This window comes from Osmerus mordax, chromosome 19 (genome assembly GCF_038355195.1).
Source record: "Osmerus mordax isolate fOsmMor3 chromosome 19, fOsmMor3.pri, whole genome shotgun sequence".
In the NCBI taxonomy this organism is placed as follows: domain Eukaryota; kingdom Metazoa; phylum Chordata; class Actinopteri; order Osmeriformes; family Osmeridae; genus Osmerus; species Osmerus mordax.
In genome coordinates this window covers 4,763,409-4,782,642 of record NC_090068.1, presented here as the reverse complement: position 1 = coordinate 4,782,642, position 19,234 = coordinate 4,763,409, and the positions used below count along the sequence as shown (strand labels likewise).

General features: G+C 46.2%; 2 protein-coding genes across 2 annotated transcripts in view; one reads left to right on the top strand and one right to left on the bottom strand.

Moving 5' to 3' along the window:
* Positions 1–13,997, bottom strand: part of LOC136963524 (metabotropic glutamate receptor 5-like) — a 29,394-nt gene extending 15,397 nt beyond the window's left edge. Inside the window, exons 1-8 of the mRNA XM_067257676.1 lie at positions 13,770–13,997; positions 13,313–13,446; positions 12,200–12,461; positions 10,275–10,389; positions 7,146–7,395; positions 660–895; positions 401–522; positions 201–325 (exon numbers count right to left, since the gene is read on the bottom strand). Of these exons, the coding sequence (XP_067113777.1) occupies positions 201–325; positions 401–522; positions 660–895; positions 7,146–7,395; positions 10,275–10,389; positions 12,200–12,461; positions 13,313–13,446; positions 13,770–13,997 (1,472 nt within the window). The remainder of the gene's footprint in view (positions 1–200; positions 326–400; positions 523–659; positions 896–7,145; positions 7,396–10,274; positions 10,390–12,199; positions 12,462–13,312; positions 13,447–13,769) is intronic.
* A 2,462-nt stretch (positions 13,998–16,459) lies between these two features.
* Positions 16,460–18,900, top strand: LOC136963592 (tyrosinase-like). Its single transcript, XM_067257744.1, has 5 exons — positions 16,460–17,278; positions 17,522–17,738; positions 17,884–18,031; positions 18,121–18,302; positions 18,635–18,900. The coding sequence occupies exons 1-5, from the start codon at positions 16,460–16,462 to the stop codon at positions 18,898–18,900; spliced, it is 1,632 nt and encodes a 543-aa protein (XP_067113845.1).
* Positions 18,901–19,234: the final 334 nt, after the last annotated feature.

Below are 19,234 nucleotides of genomic sequence, written 5' to 3'. Positions count from 1 at the left end.
CTTATCTGTCTGTTAGTATGTATGTCTGTCTGTCCATCAGTCTGTCTGTTTGTCTGTCATTCTGTCTGTCTGTTTGTCATTCTGTCTGTTTGTCTGCCTGTCTGTCTGTCATTCTATCTGTCATTCTGTCTGTCTGTTCGTCTGTGTGTCTGTCTGTCATTTTGTCGGTCATTCTGTCTATCTGTGTGTGTATCCTTCACCTGCCAGGTGAGTCTCCATTCTGGTCAAAGTGGATGATCTCTCCTGACACACCGGTGAAGTTGGTGCTCATCAGGAAGTCCAGCAGCTTACGTCCGTCGATGGGCCGCATGGCTTCACACAGACCCTGGGGCCGGGGAGAGAGCAGAGTAAACACACACACTCACACTCTCACAAACACTACACTCAAGGTGGCACCCACCTTGTACCCAGGGCAGAGTGCTTGCTGCATGGTATGAAGTCCATATGCCATAGAGTAGATCGCATTGATGACGAAACCCATCTTAGTGTCCTGGGCATACTGGTGACGTAAAGACTCAATTTCTGTGCACACACACACACACACAAACAAAACTCTTTACAGAAGAGTGTTTATAATTTATAACATGACAGTGAAAGGGAGTCTGAGTGTATGCATTGGTGTACCAACTGTGTGTGTTTGTGTGTGTGTGTGGACTCACTGTTGCAGGTACGGTTGAACTTGCTGCTCTCCTGAGGGTGTCCCTTCAGTCGGCACTGGAAGCGATGCTGCCAGAACTCCGGGAACCAGGGGTTGCGTACGTTCACCTCCGGCGTCAAGTTGAGATAGTAGTTGTCGAACCAGGTCACGTAGGCCGACTTGAGCTTGATGGTGATCCCCCCCGCGGCCTCGCGCTGGTAGCCGTCTGTCACATCATATCTGTCTGCCCAGCCGTCACTGTGGAGGGGAGGGAGGAAGTGGGAGGGAGGAGGGGAGTGGGTGAGGGAGGAGGGGAAGGATGGTGGGAGTGGGAGAAGGAGAGGAGGAGAAATGAGGGATGGAGAGAGAGACATGAATGGTAGTCAGAAATAGAGACAGAAACACAAAGAGACAGAGAAAGAGAGAAAGGGAGAGACAGAGACAGGAAGTGATAGTTCAGAGCAGTCAAGCTAAACTACATTGTGTTGCTCTTTCTAACGTTAACCTTTAAACATTTTTTCAACCCATAAATAAACACATACTTATTTTTTTAGGTTGACTTTGGCTAAAGTCCCCCAAAAAAACATCAATGGGGGGAGGAGACCGAGAAAGCCAGTATGATACTCCTTGGGGACTTCAACATCCACCTCGAAGGAACGCAGGCCGTCGACTTCAAGTCTCTTCTGACTTCCTTCAACCTGAAGCTGCTGAACACACCGGCGACCCACAAAGCAGGAAAACAGCTCGACCTCATCCTGTCACGTAACTGTATCACTGACTTAACCTCTGTAACCCAACTACACATTTCTGATCACTCCTTCATCCAATTCTCTGTCTCTCTCCCTCCAACTCCTCCTACCTCCCCTCCCCTCGTAACCTTCCACCGCAACCTCCGCTCCCTATCCCCCTCCCATTTTTCCTCCAGAGTAACATCCTCCCTCCCTCCCATTGACGAGTTTATGTCCCACCCCACTGACACTGCTACCAACACCCTGTTATCCACACTAACTGCATCACTCGACACTCTCTGTCCCCTGTCAACCAGGCCTGCGCGATCTTCTCCCTCCTGCCCGTGGCTCACGGATGTGATTCGTGAAGAATGGTCCATCTTTCAGGCAGCTGAGAGGAGATGGCGCAAGTCCAAAGACGGTCTGGACCTCGATAAGTATCACTCCCTCCTCAAATCCTTTTCTGCCCGCATAACTGATGCTAAAACCCACTACTTCCTGAACAAAATTAAATCTGCCTCAAACCCTCACAAACTTTTCTATACCTTCTACACCCTGCTTAACCCACCTCCCCCACCCTCCCCCTCCACCCTGACAGCAGACGACTTCTCCTCCTTCTTTGAGAAAAAAGTTGCTGACATTAGCATTCGGTTCCCTGAACCCACCTTTCCTACCCACTCACCCTCTATGACTAACCCAACTAAATGTCTAAACTCTTTCTCTCCCCTGTCCGAGGCAGAGAGTCCCCTCCCCTCTCTTTCAAACCATCTCTCCCTCAATCATAACTTTTCTTCTCCATGTCCTTAACTCTTCTCTCACTTCCGGCACTTTCCCCTCTGCCTTCAAACAGGCCAGAGTTAGCCCTCTACTCAAAAAACCCTCCCTTAACCCAGCCGTCCTCCAGAACTACAGACCAGTATCACTACTACCCTTCTTTTCTAAAACAATTGAACGCGCTGTATCTAACCAACTGTCAAACTTCCTCTCTCAGAACAACCTGCTTGACCCCAACCAATCGGGCTTCAAGACTGGCCACTCCACAGAAACTGCCCTCCTGTCAGTCACCACTGCCCTCCAGTCTGCCAGAGCGGCTTTGAGGTCATCCGTCATCATTCTGCTGGACCTTTCTGCAGCGTTTGATACGGTTAACCATCAAATCCTGCTGGCCAGACGTTCTGAGATGGGCATCACTGGCACTGCACTTCAGTGGATCTCATCCTACCTGTCGGGAAGATCCTACCAGATCTCCTGGGGAGGCAAAGTGTCAGGCCCCCGCCAGCTCTCCACTGGTGTCCCACAGGGCTCCGTCCTTGGACCCCTCCTCTTCTCCCTCTACACCACCTCGCTTGGACCAATCATCACCTCACATGGCTTCTCCTACCACTGCTATGCTGACGACACGCAGCTGTACCTGTCGTTCCCCCAGACTTATCCGGGGATCTCAGCTAGGATCGAGGCCTGCCTCACAGACATCTCCGCCTGGATGACCGAGCACCACCTCCAGCTGAACCTCGCCCGTATGGTCTTCAATCTACCCAGACGCTCCCATGTTACCCCGCTCCTCATCTCCCTCCACTGGCTTCCCATCACGGCCCGTATCAGATTCAAGACTCTGGTACTGACCTTCCGAGCAGTGACCGGGACTGCACCCGACTACATCAAGTCTCTCCTCCAGCCTTACACCCCCCCCCCCCCCCCCCCCCGCCACCTACGGTCTTCTTCTGACAACCGTCTGGTGGTCCCACCGCTCAAGAGCACCCGGTCCCAACACAAGCTCTTCTCCTGTCTGGCCCAACTGTCTCCTGTCTGGCCCAACTGTCTGGAATCAACTCCCCACCTCCATCAGGGACACTGACTGTCTCCCCACCTTCAAGAAAAGGCTCAAGACGCATTTGTTCCGGTAGTACAACGGCACTTAGGAATGATTGGCTGGACCTGATGTTAGTTTCCTCCAGGATCACAATGACTCGTATTGAGAGACTTGTTGCTCTTGTTGGTTAGTTGTAACGGTTTCAAATTCTTGTACTCGCTGTGAAATATTTTACTGTTGATTGTTTTTTCTACAGGTACACTCTTGCACTCTTGTGGGGAGTTTCATGTTGTTCAATTGTAACGTGTTTAACTGCATGCTCTTATGGTTCTTCCCTTTGGCACTTATTTGGTTTTCCACAATGTATGCTTCATGTTTTGACTGCTCGCAATGTTTGTGGCTATCTCGTTGTTATGATCAGTGACCTATGCTCTTGGCTTTTGTAAAGCTCTCTTGGAAGTCGCTTTGGATAAAAGTGTCTGCTAAATGCATAAATGTAAATGTAATGATGCACACAGACACCTACAGGCAGGTGTCTAACAACCAAAACCCAAACAATCTTGTAGATAGTTGTGCTCTCAAATCTAGGATTACAGAACATTCACTTGTCAATTTAAAATACTCTCAAAGCGACCCACACTGCATTTCTGGTGCTCTCAGGAGAGACGTCGGGGTCTAGACATTGAGCTGTTCCTCTGTTAGGAGACCAGACAGTGACAATTATCTCCACATGCGTCTGGATGCGCCCCCCCCCCCCCCCCCCCCCCCACAGCTTCCTGCGTCGGACGTCAACATGACAGCGGCGTGTACAGTACCAGCCTGTCAGGGAACTTAGATAACCCAGCAGAGCTCGCATTACACAACAGCCTGTGTGGGTGGGCTTTGTGTGAGGCTCCATCCCCCTGGGTGAGGGAGAGGAGAGGCTTTCGTAACACATCTTTTCAGGGGGAGCGCGGGGGGAGGAATGGGAATGAAAAGAGATGGATGTGAAAAACGAGAGAGAGGAAGAGGGAGAGAGAGAGGGAGGGAGAGAAGGAGACAGAGAGAGAGAGGGAGAGAAGGAGAGAAAGAAAGACACTGGAAGAGAGAGGGAGAAACAGGGAGAAAGAGAGAGAGAGAGAGAGAGAGAGAGAGAGAGAGAGAGAGAGAGGAGCCGTGGTGGTGGATGGGTTGAATCACTTGTCGGCGCGTTGGAGAGCCGCAGAGCCCACACACTGACCTGAGAAGGGCAGCTCGCTGCTCCCGATCCACCTACGGCACTGACACACACGCACGCAAACACACACACGCACATGTACACGCACACACACAAACACACAGCCTCCTGTTTAACCACCTACAGTTCTGCAACTATCAACTTTCATGCCAACTCGTAGCTCTAAGAGGGGAGTGGAGAGCTGTGAAGTGCACTATATGAGGAAACAGAGATAAGGGTAGTTATTATGGAATAGGCCAGAAACTATTTAGGGAAATGTTGTCATAGGAAAGCAGACATACCATACAGCAATGTGCATCAGGATACCACCTTGCCTCTGGACATAAAAGTGCTTGTACTGCAGAGCAAGCATTGTAAATCATTGCTACACTGACCAATGTCAATTAAAGCGTTTTTTCCTCAGAAGTTACATTAAGGAATGTTTGATCTGGTCAATCATTGGGTGGGAGATGGAAGATAGGTGGTGATCACAGAGGAGCTGTAATCCTCAGTGGCTGACTCGTCTGACTCGGACCTGACATGATACCTCCCTATCTATCGTTCTTGTTCCACAGGTACTGTAGGACAGAGGCTCTGTGCTCTAAGCAACTTCCATTAAAATATAAAAGGGGAGGGTTAAGAAGGAGGCATGGAGGGAAGGAAAGGATGCAGGAAGGAAGGATGGAAGACAGGAAGGAAGAAATGAAGAAAGGAAGGAAGGATTTGAGGTAATTCCAGGTAAACAGGATTTGAGCGCTCAGCATGAATCACTCTCTGGTTCAGGAACATGGTACGTACAGTAGGAAACGAGGGCTAGTGAAAACAGTCATTAACTCTGGTGCTACTGTGTGGTTTTAGAGAGAGATAATTGCAGACCTGTGTGAATGATTTGGGGGGGCTGAGAGGTTGAGCATGGCACGTTAGCTCTGTCTCACTTAATAATAGCAACAAGTGTTATCAAGTTAGACGACACTAGTATGGATCGTAAATGTGTGTGTGTGTCTATGCAGATTGTTTCATTCAGCATTTTTCAGAATCCGATCCACTGCTATGCACTTGTTTGGCTTGTATACACAAATACACAAGTTTCGGTTTGTGCGAGTGCACACACACACATACACATACACACTTGCTAACAGCAGGGTACTGAGACCCTGACACCATTTTCTTAAATAGACAGCCTTTAAATATTCAGAACTGGCATAGATAAACAGAACTCAATCTCCCGAAGGAACAGGTCTCCTCTCTCCTCTCACACACTCAACACAATGATACACAAGCACACACACACACTCACAAAGAACAAAGTCTCTCTCCTCCAATTCTCTCAACATCAGAACAGTATATAGACATTTATCAATCAAAGAGCCAAATACATGCTTGGTATATCAACAATGGTCTTCATAGCAGTCAACCATTTGTTAACCTGGTCAACGCAGCATAAGTCCAGACCTGCAGTATCTGAGCTTGTAGCCATACGGTTAGTGTTGGATAGGCTGGCTGGGGTTGGTTATACAGTATCTTGAATTTAGTTCAAGGTCACTCCATGGTCTCTGCTGTCACATTTGAGAGATGGAAGACAGCCTACATATGTGTTTCCTAATGAGAAGAGACTTTTAGAGAGCTCCAGGGAAACGACCAAACTGGAGACCTTAAAATAAAGCGTGCCATACTGTCTGAGATTGAAACGCACAAGACAACTCTGTCTCCCTCCAATGTCTTTAATTCATTTTTTCTTCCTCTAATTTTTTTCTCTTTCTCTCTCTCTCTCCCTCCCTCCATCTCCCCCTTCCAACCCCCCTCAAACCATCCTTCACTCCAAATGAAGGTATCCTATGAATAGTATGTCATTTCTAATGGTGACAATCGCCTTGAGGAAAAATTCTCTCTCTGCTCTTAAGGAATCGGTAATTTTCCACAAAGGGGTATTTTTAGGGATGGTGCAGTATTAATCCTTCAGTATCATAATTATCTTCATAATTTCCTTTTTCATCATAATATTGTTTTTCGGACACAGAGACAACATACGCACAGCTAAGAGTGAGTATGACACATTAATTTTGCATAATATAAAGGACAGACACTGCAATGTCAAACACAAGTGCTTTGTCAATAAATTGTTTTATAGTGGCTGACCTAGCTAACCAGACACATTGCCGTACATATCTGCCAACAACAAATCTACATCAAACGTTTGTCTGCTAGACAACCTGGTAAGGAAAGGTCACGTGACCCAATTCAGCTAGTTGTCATGACGATGGTTCCACCGCAAAGTGTGACAGTTTTCTAAAGAGAGATGAAAACTTTTACCTGACAGGAAGACCTCTGCTGCAGATGAGACGGAGGGCGATGAAGGCTGACGAGACGAGGACCGGGTGAGGATGAAGATGGTGAACATGAAGGTGATGTTGAAGATGGGGTCGGTAACCATGGATACAGCCTGTTTGATGGTGCTGGAGATGTGGAGAAGGTTGAATGGTGAAAGCCCGGAGGTGAAAGAACCAGTTGGTTCTGTACACGGTAAAACACACAGCATATGTCCTGGTTGTGTGTGTGTGCGTGCATGTGAAAGCATAAACAATTTGCAAGCGTGCCTGTCTGTATGCGTCTCCGAAAGCATGTGAGGGTGAACGCCACATCGGTGTGTTTCCATGCACGGGTGCCTATGTATCCACCTCAGCCCATGCTTGTATGTCTGTGTGAGTGTGTGTGTGTGTGTAGACACCTCCGCCCGTGCCTGTACGTGTGCATGCGCGCCTACGTTCTTCCACCCACCTCCCCACAAGCAAGAACTCTCCAACCAGGTGGCGGCGTCTCATGGCCATCAGGATGCCTCGGACGGTCATGCCCTCACAGAAGCAGGCCACCACACGTGCCTTGGGCAGGTGGCCGCGCAGCTTTTCCAGCAGCCTGTCGAAGCCCTGCTCGCCCGCGTTGCTGTAAATCTTGTCTGAGTGGGCGATGCAGATGCCCTCCCGGGCCGCCATGTCCTTGAAGGCCTCCATGCCGCTCTCCCCGTAGTTACCTGGGGAGGTGGGGGGGAAGGGGGAGGGGGGACAGACAGACATAAAAACAGAAAAAAACTGACAGACAAGCAGAAATGCATACATACACACACACACACATACAGACATACAGACAGGGAGACAGAGGCACACACGAGAAAAAGCCAGGTTATACTGATTGGCATACACTACTGTTTAGTATGAGAAGTCTTCTTTCTAAGGCCAATTGTTGATTATTCGATTCACCAACAAATGTCCTCACTGCTCAGCAAGAGACAGATTGATTGATGAACTGAGCAAGAGGTTTTGATTGGTGATCACATATTTTAAGGTTGTACGTTCACATTTAATTATATGTTTTGTTCACATATCAGATGACTGATTACATTAGACAACACGCATGCTTGGAAATGCAGGTGCATGTACGCTAATACATACACGTGCGCATGTAAACACACTGGTGGAATGCCAACACTTTGCCCCAGAATATGTGGTGTCCCTATTCACTAAACTGTCAGGGGTAGACTCCCCAGTTTCCATGAAAACCAGGTCACCTCGTTTCTGTTGGAAATCCATCCTCACTCTGGGGGTATGATTGGGTTTCAGTGTCTCAGTTGAAAGATACAAGGTTATATCCCTTATAGTTACACTACTTACGCCTCATTGTGTTTGTGTGTGCGAGCACACTCACTACATCAAACTACAAAAGCTCAGTGTTAAATCCACTGTTGTGAACTGGCAGTCTGTCATCCATGATGTCATAACGCTTAGCCTTCCTGCTTGGAAAAAGGAATTATCGTGTTTATTATTTATTTCTATGTATTTTCTGTTGTATTCTCTGTATATACTTTAGTGTACTGCTGTACAAGTATATTGTATGCTGTCATTTGCATTTCTGTATTGTTACTAAGCATCAATAAAAAAAAAAAAAAGGAATTATCACCCAAACAGGATTACACTGTTATCCCGCTGGAGAGGGACTTACAAGTACTACAGACCAAATTTAAACGGCCTTAAAGGGTTACAAAATCCCAGGAATACAATGAACCAAGCTCTCTCTGTGTGTGCGTGTATGTGTGTGCATGCAGGTGTGTGTGTGTGGGTGTGTGTGACATGCGTATGTATTCGCACAAGCACCCACGGGACGAGAAAAAAAGCCTTGTCTTTATTTTCTTGTAAAAAGCTTTTCTGAGAAGATGCTAACATTGGCATTTTAGTCATGTGTTCAACAAACACATCCCTGTTGCTGGGGATGAAACAATCCTGCCTAGAACAGCCACCCTTGTGACACACCTGAGGTGGTCACAAGTTACCTACCAAGAGGGTCAGAGGGTCAAAACCCACTACGTCCATCCCCAGAAAGTTGTAGCAATACAGAAGGGATTATCCAGCGTGTTCCTAGTCTTGTTCTTAATCCTGTTTAAACCAGACTGTTAATTTCTGTCAGAGTGACAATCGTCTGATCTTGAAAATCCAATTCAAATACATAACAATGTTATTTTCCCCTGCCTGAATTTGGTTCACAGTTATAGTGTGCAGGCGCCTGTTAATTACTGTAAATGCCTTTCCTTTGAGCACTATATCACCTACCATGGGATTTAATTATCTTTTCTCCATTGATCACTTACTGGGGAGTGTGTGTGTGAGAGAGAGACAGACAGAGACAGAGACAGAGATGTACAAAAAAGTAAGAAAAGTCTCTGCTTTCTACCTGAAAGCCTGTTCAGGAAACAAAAACCTTAAACACTCTCTCTATTGAACAGCCTGATAAACAAGGCAGACAGTGACCAGTTACTGAGTCCTTATCCTCAACCCTAAATACCTCTTCTCACCTCAGTTCTCTATCTGGTGCACTTGTCCTTATTTTTACTGTGCAGTGTGTGTGTCTGTGTGTGTGTGTGTGTGTCATTGTGTAGGTCTGTGAGCAGTATGTCATTAGGCCACTGTGCCAGCAGTGTGTAAGTGTGTTTGCCTGTGTGTGTGCCTGTGTGTGTGTGCCTGTGTGTGTGTGTGTGTATGAAGTCAAAATGCCACAAAAATGGATGTCAGTGTTACAGACAGCTTGCCACATAATATTCACATACTGTACATTGAAGGGAATATAAAATGTGTGTGAGGGGTTCTGGTACATGGACAGTGTAGATGAAATTGACTTTCTATATGACGTTTTTTTGAGAGCTGTGGATTATCAGATTTCCAAGGGATGTGGGCACACACACACACACACACACATACATGTGGAAACAGTTTAACACACAACATACAGCCTTAAAGATTGTCAGTCTCATATCAATTTTCCTTGTCCACACAATGCTAATGTGAGAACTAGATCATACACACAAACATGCAAGATTTCAATCTCTAATGCTTTTTTCCATTTCTAATGATAGAATCTGGTCTCCATGGTGACACAACATAAATATACATACTGGTGCATAATTGCTATGCACTGCTAGGGTACTACTGTAGTACCTAACATCGTTGTGAACTGCCAATATAGAGGAGATATTTGTTACTGTTGGATAGCTAAAAATAGCAGAACACCGGAAAACTCTGTTGGATATCTTTGTGTGTTGGTGGCAACATTTCATTCCAGAAGCAGGGAACAAACCGTGGCACCTGTTTTCATGCTGAGGCAGAGAGAGTTGCAGAGACATCCACACACACACCCATATACACACACACCCACACAACACACCCAGACACACACACACAGCCTGACACACACACACCCAGACTCACACAACACAGCCAGACACACACAGACACACACACAACACAGTCAGACACACGCACACACACACATATACACCCACCAACACACACGACACACTCACACTCTGAGGAAAACAGCCTACTCCTGCGTGGTGACAGGGAGGAGAAGAAGTAGTGCTCTCACCCTCGGTGTGGATGGCAGACACGTAGCTCCAGTTGTACCTCTTCACGATGTCCACCATGGCTCTGGCCTGCTGGGCGTCCGAGGGCACCACCCGCATGAAGTACTTATACAGGCTCTATAGTACAGAAACACAGGAACTGAAACACATGTGAAGGCGTGTCTGCCTGCGTGCCTGTACATCTCTCTTGGTGCGTGTATGTAACATTGTATGTACATATGTTTGTGTGTAGGTGTGTGTGTTGGTGTGTGTGGTTATATGTATGTATGATTGTATATATGTCTGTGTGTGTATGCGTATATGTGTATGTCTGTGTGTGTGTGTATGCGTACATGTGTGTGTATGTGGTTTTCTGTATGTAATATTGTATGTACATCTGTCTGTGTGTAGGTGTTTGTGTGTGTGGTTATATGTATGTACAGTGGCGGCTGGGAAGCCCACGCAAGGCGGGGGGGCCCCCATGCCCTAAGGGCCCCGTCCTGCATATCAAAAAAAAGACTAGGCCTATATAAAAAATACATATTAAAAAAAACAAGGAAAACACTTTGAGGGCGCTCCTTGAGAGCCCCAAGTTTCAACTGCCAGGTAAAGGAATTCCGTAATGTAGGCAACGTAACAGATCTAAATAGGCTCAATCGTCTCAAAATCTCTGAATCTGGCAACAATGGCTTTTGCGTATCTTACGTGCCTTTTGCGCCATTACGCCTATTGAACGCGCACATTTAAAAAATGCTAATCATTAGGCTACGTTCTGCTAGATGACGGTAGAGACATGAGTAAAAGAAAATATGCACGCGGTGCTCAAAAGCGCAGCATAAACTGTTGTCTGAACAAGCTCGAGCAAAACACCCGAAGATTACACACTTATTTAGACCAGCCAGAGAGGAATATTATCAACACGAAACACTACCGCAGCCGCAGGTAGGTATAGTAGCAGCAGCACGTCTCACCAGCAACCAACAATAAATATACTTGCTTAGCCTACTTATTGGCAAGAATAAATGTTTTCCTTTCCTCCATTGATTGTGTGTTATTTCGGCGATGCTATCCTTGGTGCTGAACTATCAGAAGGCTAGTGCTGTATTTGGTTTTGAACAATGACAAATGTGTGGCGGCCTGCGGAAACCCTTCACATCGTGAACATTTGGGTCTTTCTGGGTATTATACATTTTTGGAAACTGCAAACTATCCTGAATACAAATCTGTTTAAATCACTCAGATATCTTTATCACAACTGAAGTTACATAATTTTGAAGTTGACGTGTCAATAAAGTGATAAGCGAGAAAATTGCATTCCACTCCGTTTCATTCTAATTCTGTGGCGAATATGGAAAGCAAATCCATTTGTTCGTAATCACGTTGTGAATGTAAATGTCAGTTTAAGTATAGGCTAAATTAATAACTTCTCAGCAAGTTATTTTTAAGATTAACAGCCTGACTTCATTGATCAGTTGTTTGGGGCTGCTGCAGCACTCAAAAGAGCAAGCAAACTGAGCATTTGATTTGAAATGGCTTGGAAATCTTGCTAGCTGACATGTCCAAAAAACGTTGAAATTAACAGTTTTTCAGAAGCAACAATACTTTTTGTACATTACAATGAAGTTTAGGGTGTTTACTATAGAAAACATCAAAAATCTCAATTTTGACAGAAAACAATTGTCGATCTTTTATGGCTTATAGCCAACAATGAGCGGCCGCGACATCCGACGGGTTTCCGCAGGACGCCACACAAATAGGCTGTTATTGTGCTTTTGTTATTTTTAAACTTTTTACCTATGTCCACCAGGAGATACATTTTGAGTGGATTTAGGGGAGGGGCCTAGGGTTCCGACTTTGCGGGGTCTCTGCAAAGTCCCGGCTGCCACTGTGTATGTATGACTGTACATAAGTGTGCATGTGTGTGTGTCTACAGTGGTCTAAGCCCCACCTTATCACTGAGGTCCATGCTGGTGGCAGAGTAGGCTATCTGGGGGATATTGAACAGCTGGAGAAGGTTCTGGACCTGAATGGCCACTGAGCTGGACCCTGGTCCAATCAGCCCCACGATGGGCTTCTTCCCCCGGACCAGCGACTGGCCATCCTCCCCTGTGCACTTCCCCAGGCTCTCCTCCTCCTCGTTGGACACCAGAGTGTCCCGGATGAACTCGATGCTCTGCTCCAGGGCCACAGCTGAGTGCCAACAAGAGTCCCTGGCCAAAACAACAACAGCCATTTACACCCAGCCATATTTTAGCAGTGGGGGCAGGTCTGTCCGAACAACAACAACAACCCCCCCCCCCCCCCCCCCCGCCTCCCCAGGCGTAACGAAGTTCACTATATTTCGGAGCAGGTTAATGTAATAGTCTAATAGCTAATGTAATATTGCACATATTTTCGTCTCATTTCCCCTAAAGCAATAAAGTTAGGCTACTTAAAGACACCCTTCCACTCATAAAGTATGTTCTAAATGGCATAAATGCAGCCAATTAATAATTGCCGTAACAACTTATTGTAAATGGTCAGTAGCCTAGCCTATCGATTAAGGTAGGCCACTCTAAAGCACATGTACACTGTCTGCTTAATTTGATCTTGACATATAGGCTAAGCATTCTGTAACAAATAATAACAATAAACCCACTATTAATTACATTATCTTAATGCAGTGTAACTACTTCAGCATAATAATGCACCTAAAATACAAATGTGAGCAAGGGCGTTCAGCAATCGCTATTGAATCAACAGACGTGCAATTTAGCTAGCAGGTGAAGAATACAAACAACGAAAATCACCAGTTAACTTAATTTAAATTTGCAAGAACTATAGACTAATACAATAACAGGCTTAAATGAACTGACAACATAAGTTATACGACTTACAGTTCTCAAGGACGCACAGTGGCGCGTGCCTATTGCATGTCTATTCTCCGACATGCACTCTAACAATCACTGCTGATAGACTGCCTTTTGTACAGCCCTATTTCTCAGAAATGTTGCCATGGTGTGCCGCCACAGCAAAATCAACATAGAGGAAACACTGAGTGGGGAGGAGGGCAGCTGTGTACCTGATCTCACAGCCCAGGGTGATGTTGGGGAGGATGTGAGGGTCAGCGTTGATGCGGTCCAGGGTGTGCATCATGGCCTCCACCCTCTGGATGCCGTACTGCTCACGCACGGCACCGCATTTCCGCTCGTGGACCTAGAACACACACACAGTGTATACATCTGCACAAGCAATCTTTCTTGTTTTTACTTTCTCTCTCCCTTTCTTGCACAAGTGTATTTCTTACACTGATGTAAACACACACTTGTACACATCTGCATGTGCAATCTTTCTCCCTCCCTCTCTCCCTCCCTCACAAATGAATGTGCTTACATTGATACAAACACATACACACACAGCTATATGCATGCACAAAAGCATTCTTTCACCCTCTCTCTCTGACTATCTCCCCCTTTCTTACTCAAATGCCTTGATTACACTGATGTAAACACATACACACAGACGGTGCTGCACCTTACCTTGTCGGCAGGGGGCTGGTGGTGGACCGAGAACAGAGCACCTATGATGATGTCACCAGGGATGTGAGCCAGAACTCTTCTCTCATTGGACTGGGCTTTGACCCAAACACCACCTCTGTCTTGGAGCAAGTTCAGATATGCTCCTAGTAACACAAATGCCTGCAGCACCCACACACACCACCCTCCTCCTCTTCCTATCCCCCCATTCCTCCTCCTGCCCTCTCCCATTCTCCTTCTGCTCAGGGATGTGACTGGGATGGATCGGTCGATTGAGGCATGATTCTGTCAAAGCCAGAGTTGTGGGTTCAGTTTCCAGAGATCTAGATACACAAGTGGAGGTCTCTAAAAAGACTTCTGTTGTGCTGAGGAACAACAATAATGTGTGAGAGGCACACTTTCTAATGTAGGCGCTGTCAAAACCTGGGAGTGTGTTGGGTCACAGATTGCTTCATGTATCTGGGAGAAGACAGGGAAACATTTAGTTAGCCCAACTCTAAACTTAAGCCATATTATATAGTGACATGAACCAAACGTATCTATTGTTGTAGAATATGACTCATCCAAATAGTCTTCAATTACCAAAGACAAAACATAGCGAAACCAAAATCTTCTGTCAGCTCCCCCAATGTCATCTGGAACGTAAATACAAATGACTTTCATCACAGAAGAATACAACGTGAATTAGTAACTGATAGATTGTTTTCAGAGATTCTAAGATTACGACACATAACTGGCCTGGACGTTAAACGAATAAGAAAAACACCGTAGAGACTTTCTATAAAGACGGACATTTAACGATACTCACTGCCCATGGTTTTGAAAGATAAAAGCTGCAGATGTAGCTTACCTCAGTAACCACTCCTCGGTAATATGAATGTGGACACGTTAATCATTAGAAACTTTATCATTTTATTTTAACAGCTGTCCTATTTTAATAATAGCAGAAACCCCAAGATCTAAGCATCCGTCATAACAATGGTGTGCACGAGTTTTAAAAGATACTTCAAGAGATCTCTGACAATAATAGCATTTATTACCTGTTGTACTGAGGAAAATTAGTAAACTTTACCATTTCCGTATTACATTGCTTCTCCCACTGGATTAAAACGATCGCTTTGTTAACCCCTTCGCGTGGTACCTTTCAAAAACTATTCTTTTCTTGAAATGATTGGATGAAGTTACACCTAATCCATCGACAAACGGCTGCAGGGATAATTAAAGCTTTTCTGTTGAGAGTTGATGGAGCCTGTTTTCTTATGGGATGACTGATAATTGTCTGACGCAGTTACATGTATTAAACCCACATGAACGCTTGGAACCGTTTTACGCACTGCATGGAGAGCCGTGATATCCTCTGTCGGTGTCTCCGTAATGTTATAACTTAGTAGCCAAAACCCAGAAAGTTGATACTTCAGGTTTCTCTCAAAATGTAACACTGACCTGTGCCGAGTTCAACGATAGTCTGGCCAATATGCAAAAGAAAGTCGATGTGTAGCCTAATCTTGAAGTCAGGGTAGCCTATTTACGAATTCATAGAATCTTGAGGTGAAAGTGAAACCGTTTCACGTTGGTTTAGAATTTTGAGAAAATTATAGAGGTTGCCTATTGCCTATATCCCCACCTCAACGATTATAGAGAGATGATGCGAATATCACGACCCATGGTTAATCCACGTTTTACCATGGCAACAACGGGGAGATTGAGGGGGTTGAACACGCGATAGCTGCAGGCGCTTATATACACGATAAAGCGCTCCAAATCTTCTTGATAGCTTGATTGTAGCACCACCTTATGGTTTGACCAAATAGCCTACAGCTAATGCTTGGGGGCATTTGTGTTTTAAACGACAAGCTTGAAAATCTGTGTAACAAACTTTTGTAGTTGAACTAAATGTAATTGTTATTTCATAGGCTATCGAGGCCAACAAAGTGTCCTTTTTGTTCTAAACATGTGGTAGTAGATAACGCACTTGGAGAACAAAAGAGCCAGTGCGGTCGGCAATCCAGAGGGATCCTGTGACTTGCATTCCCAAGGCTAGGCATGCAGTCTGCCGCGCTTTAATCCACATACCACATCGTGACATATAGGCCTACTGCAGGCCTGTAGGCATACGAAGTTATTTTAAAGGTCCCTGCACGAGGTGATCTTAGTCCTCAAACATAATGATTTAAAATCTTCAAACTAAAATATATTACATTGTATAATTAGAATTATAATGCGCTAATACTTGATAGTATTGATTCTAAAGGGGTTGTATTCCCACATAAATCAAACAGGGATGACATTTACATGCCCCCATCCTTTCTAGAATAACTAAAGTTATGAACTGATCATTCATTGTTTGTTCTGAAGTCCCATACAATTCATATTATACGCCAATCTGATTCCTCGCTGTGCCATGATCTGCGCACGAGAATAAACTAAACAAATAGCGTGTCCAACACTAAAAACCAGAGTGTAATTTCACAGGATTGATAGGAGCACGACCAATTTCAGTTAGTTTTCTGAACCAGCCAGCCATAAAATAAGCTTCACCCCGGGGTTATGAGACATGTGACTAGCCAGTGGAGGGAGGGTGACTGGGGGAGGAAGAAAAGTAAAACTTAGAGGAAACAGGGTCTGAGGAAAACTTTAAACGCAAGTCTGTTACTAGTCGTGCACAACAAGGCTGTTGGTGGCCTTTGGTGACTATGTGGCCTTTGATACTGATCATCTTCATCTTACATCTTGGGCCTTCCTTTCAGCAGTTTCCCCGGTTGTGCGCCACACAGGAGGCCCTGCGCTCAAAGGAGTGTTGCCCCGTCTGGGAGGGAGACGGCTCGGCTTGTGGAGCCAGCTCTGGCCGCGGGTTCTGTCAAGACGTTGAGGTCTCAGACCTGCCAAATGGGCCGCAGTATCCCTTCTCAGGGCAGGACGACAGGGAGAAGTGGCCTTTGGTCTTCTACAACCGGACCTGCCAGTGTGCAAGTAATTTCATGGGGTTTAATTGCGGGGACTGCACGTTTGGTTATTTTGGTGTTAATTGCAACGAGAGAAGGGAGTCGCTAAGAAGGAACATTTTTCATCTGTCGGCGGCCGAGAAGCAGAAATTAATATCTTATCTTAACCTGGCCAAGAACACCAACAGTACGGATTACGTGATCCTCACGGGCACTTACCAAGACATGGCCAACGGCTCTAACCCTATGTTTGCCGACGTGTCGGTGTATGATGTGTTTGTGTGGATGCATTACTATGTTTCGAGGAACATGTTGATGGGTCCTGGTAATGTGTGGACCAATGTAGATTTTGCCCACTGGGCCCCTGGATTTCTCCCTTGGCACCGTGTTTACCTGCTCCATTGGGAGCACGACATCAGGAAACTGACCGGAGACTCGAGTTTCTCTATTCCCTACTGGGATTGGAGAGATGCGCGCGGCTGCGATGTATGCACCAATGACTTGATGGGCGACCGGAGTCCACGAGACCCCAACCTTCTTAGCCCAGCATCTGTCTTCTCCTCCTGGAAGGTAAAACATGTGTGCTAATTTCTTACCTTTACAAGTAGCCTATTACTCATTCAATATATCAATATACACGCACGCGTGCTCTCTCTCTCTCTCTCTCTCTCTCTCTCTCTCTCTCTCTCTCTCTCTCTCTCTCTCTCTCTCTCACACACACACACAAATTCATAAAAAACATTAGAACATTTTCTGGCCATGACACCAAGACATCCCCAGGAAGTAAGGATGCGTGTGTGTGCTGGTCTGCAGGTGTTGTGTTCTCGAGCAGCAGACTACAATAGCAGGGGGGTGCTGTGTGACGGCACTGTGGAGGGGCCACTGCTTCGAAACCCTGGGAACCACAACCGAAACATCGTCGAGCGTTTACCGACCACGGCAGAGGTGGAGTTCACGGTCAACCTACCAGATTATGACACGGGAGCAATGGACCGCACCGCCAACATGAGTTTCAGAAACACCCTGGAAGGTACTGGAACCCCTGAACTTCGCAATACTGCATCTGCCCCATGTAGGAAATGACCAAACTAGATGATTTTCCACAGGAAAAGCATTGCCGTTTAGTGTGTTCTTTTAGGTGTGTTTGATTTAAAACTCCTCCAATGGTTTTGCAGGTTTTGGGAACCCTCAGACAGGTGTGGCAGGCAGTGTTCGCATGGGCATGCATGCTTCCCTCCATGTCTTCATGAACGGATCCATGTCTTCTGTGCAGGGCTCTGCCAATGACCCCATATTCTTGCTGCACCATGCTTTTGTAGACAGGTAGGGGCCACGTGCATGCACACACACACACTACTTCTCATTTTAACCACACTCACACATACTCAGACTCCCATCTCTGATGTCCTCAGTATCTACGAGCGTTGGCTGAGGAGGCATCGTCCAAATCCGATCCATTACCCGGAGTTCAACACTCCGATTGGCCACAACAGAGAGTACCACATGGTACCCTTCCTGCCTCTCCACAGGAACAGAGACTTCTTCATCTCCAGCAAGGACCTGGGCTACGAATATTCCTACCTGCTGGGTTCCAGTGAGTATGGTTTAAATGGCTCATTCCCACAACATTTACATTACATTTTACATTTAGTCATTTAGCAGACGCCCTTATCCAGAGCGACTTACAGTAAGTACAGGGACATTACCCCGAGGCAAGTAGGGTGAAGTGCCTTGCCCAAGGACACAACGTCAGTTGGCATGACCGGGAATCGAACTGGCAACCTTCGGATTACTAGCCCGACTCCCTCACCGCTCAGCCACCTGACTCCCTACAACAAATACTTCAAAATAAGAGCCGACTTTTCCCTGTCATCTTCTGGCCTCTGCCCTCCCCATCTCCTCATTTTTCCTTTCACTCCTTCACAGCCCAGCGACTTGTGGAGTCCATGGGCCCTTACCTGGAGCAGGTTCGAGAAGCGTGGCCCTGGATGCTTGGGGCTGGGCTTCTAGGGGCCCTTATTGCCATGACCGTGGCTGCGGTGACCTTGACTGCGGCTAGGTTATGTCATGGTTTGTTTAGGCAACGTGAAGGGAGGAGCTGGAGAATGTTCCTCCTCCCTGAGAGACAACCCCTCATCATCAGCTCTGACTCAGAGAGTTCTACCTACCAAAACTACAGGACTGCAATGTGAAGACAACAGCACTCCAACTGTTGGTGGGAAACTTGGGGACACTCTTGGACACAAAGGTCCTTAACCACAGTACATATCACCCTCACCTCCTTACCAGCCCCAACTGAACAAATTACGATTTCCAGTGCTGCACTGTCATTTCAAATAGCCTGCAGTATTATTTCAACCACCACTTCATTTTATTACATTTACATTTTACATTTAGTTATTTAGCAGACGCTCTTATCCAGAGCGACTTACAGTAAGTACAGGGACATTCCCCCCAAGGCAAGTAGGGTGAAGTGCCTTGCCCAAGGACACAACGTCATATGGCACGGCCGGGAATCAAACTGGC

Bases quoted from the DNA above. Each gene is read 5' to 3' on its own strand.
- LOC136963592 (XM_067257744.1), top strand. From the start codon at position 16,460: ATGTGGCCTTTGATACTGATCATCTTCATCTTACATCTTGGGCCTTCC. The intron at 17,279-17,521 runs GTAAAACATGTG...GCTGGTCTGCAG, and splicing joins CTGTCTTCTCCTCCTGGAAG to GTGTTGTGTTCTCGAGCAGC. The intron at 17,739-17,883 runs GTACTGGAACCC...ATGGTTTTGCAG, and splicing joins TTTCAGAAACACCCTGGAAG to GTTTTGGGAACCCTCAGACA.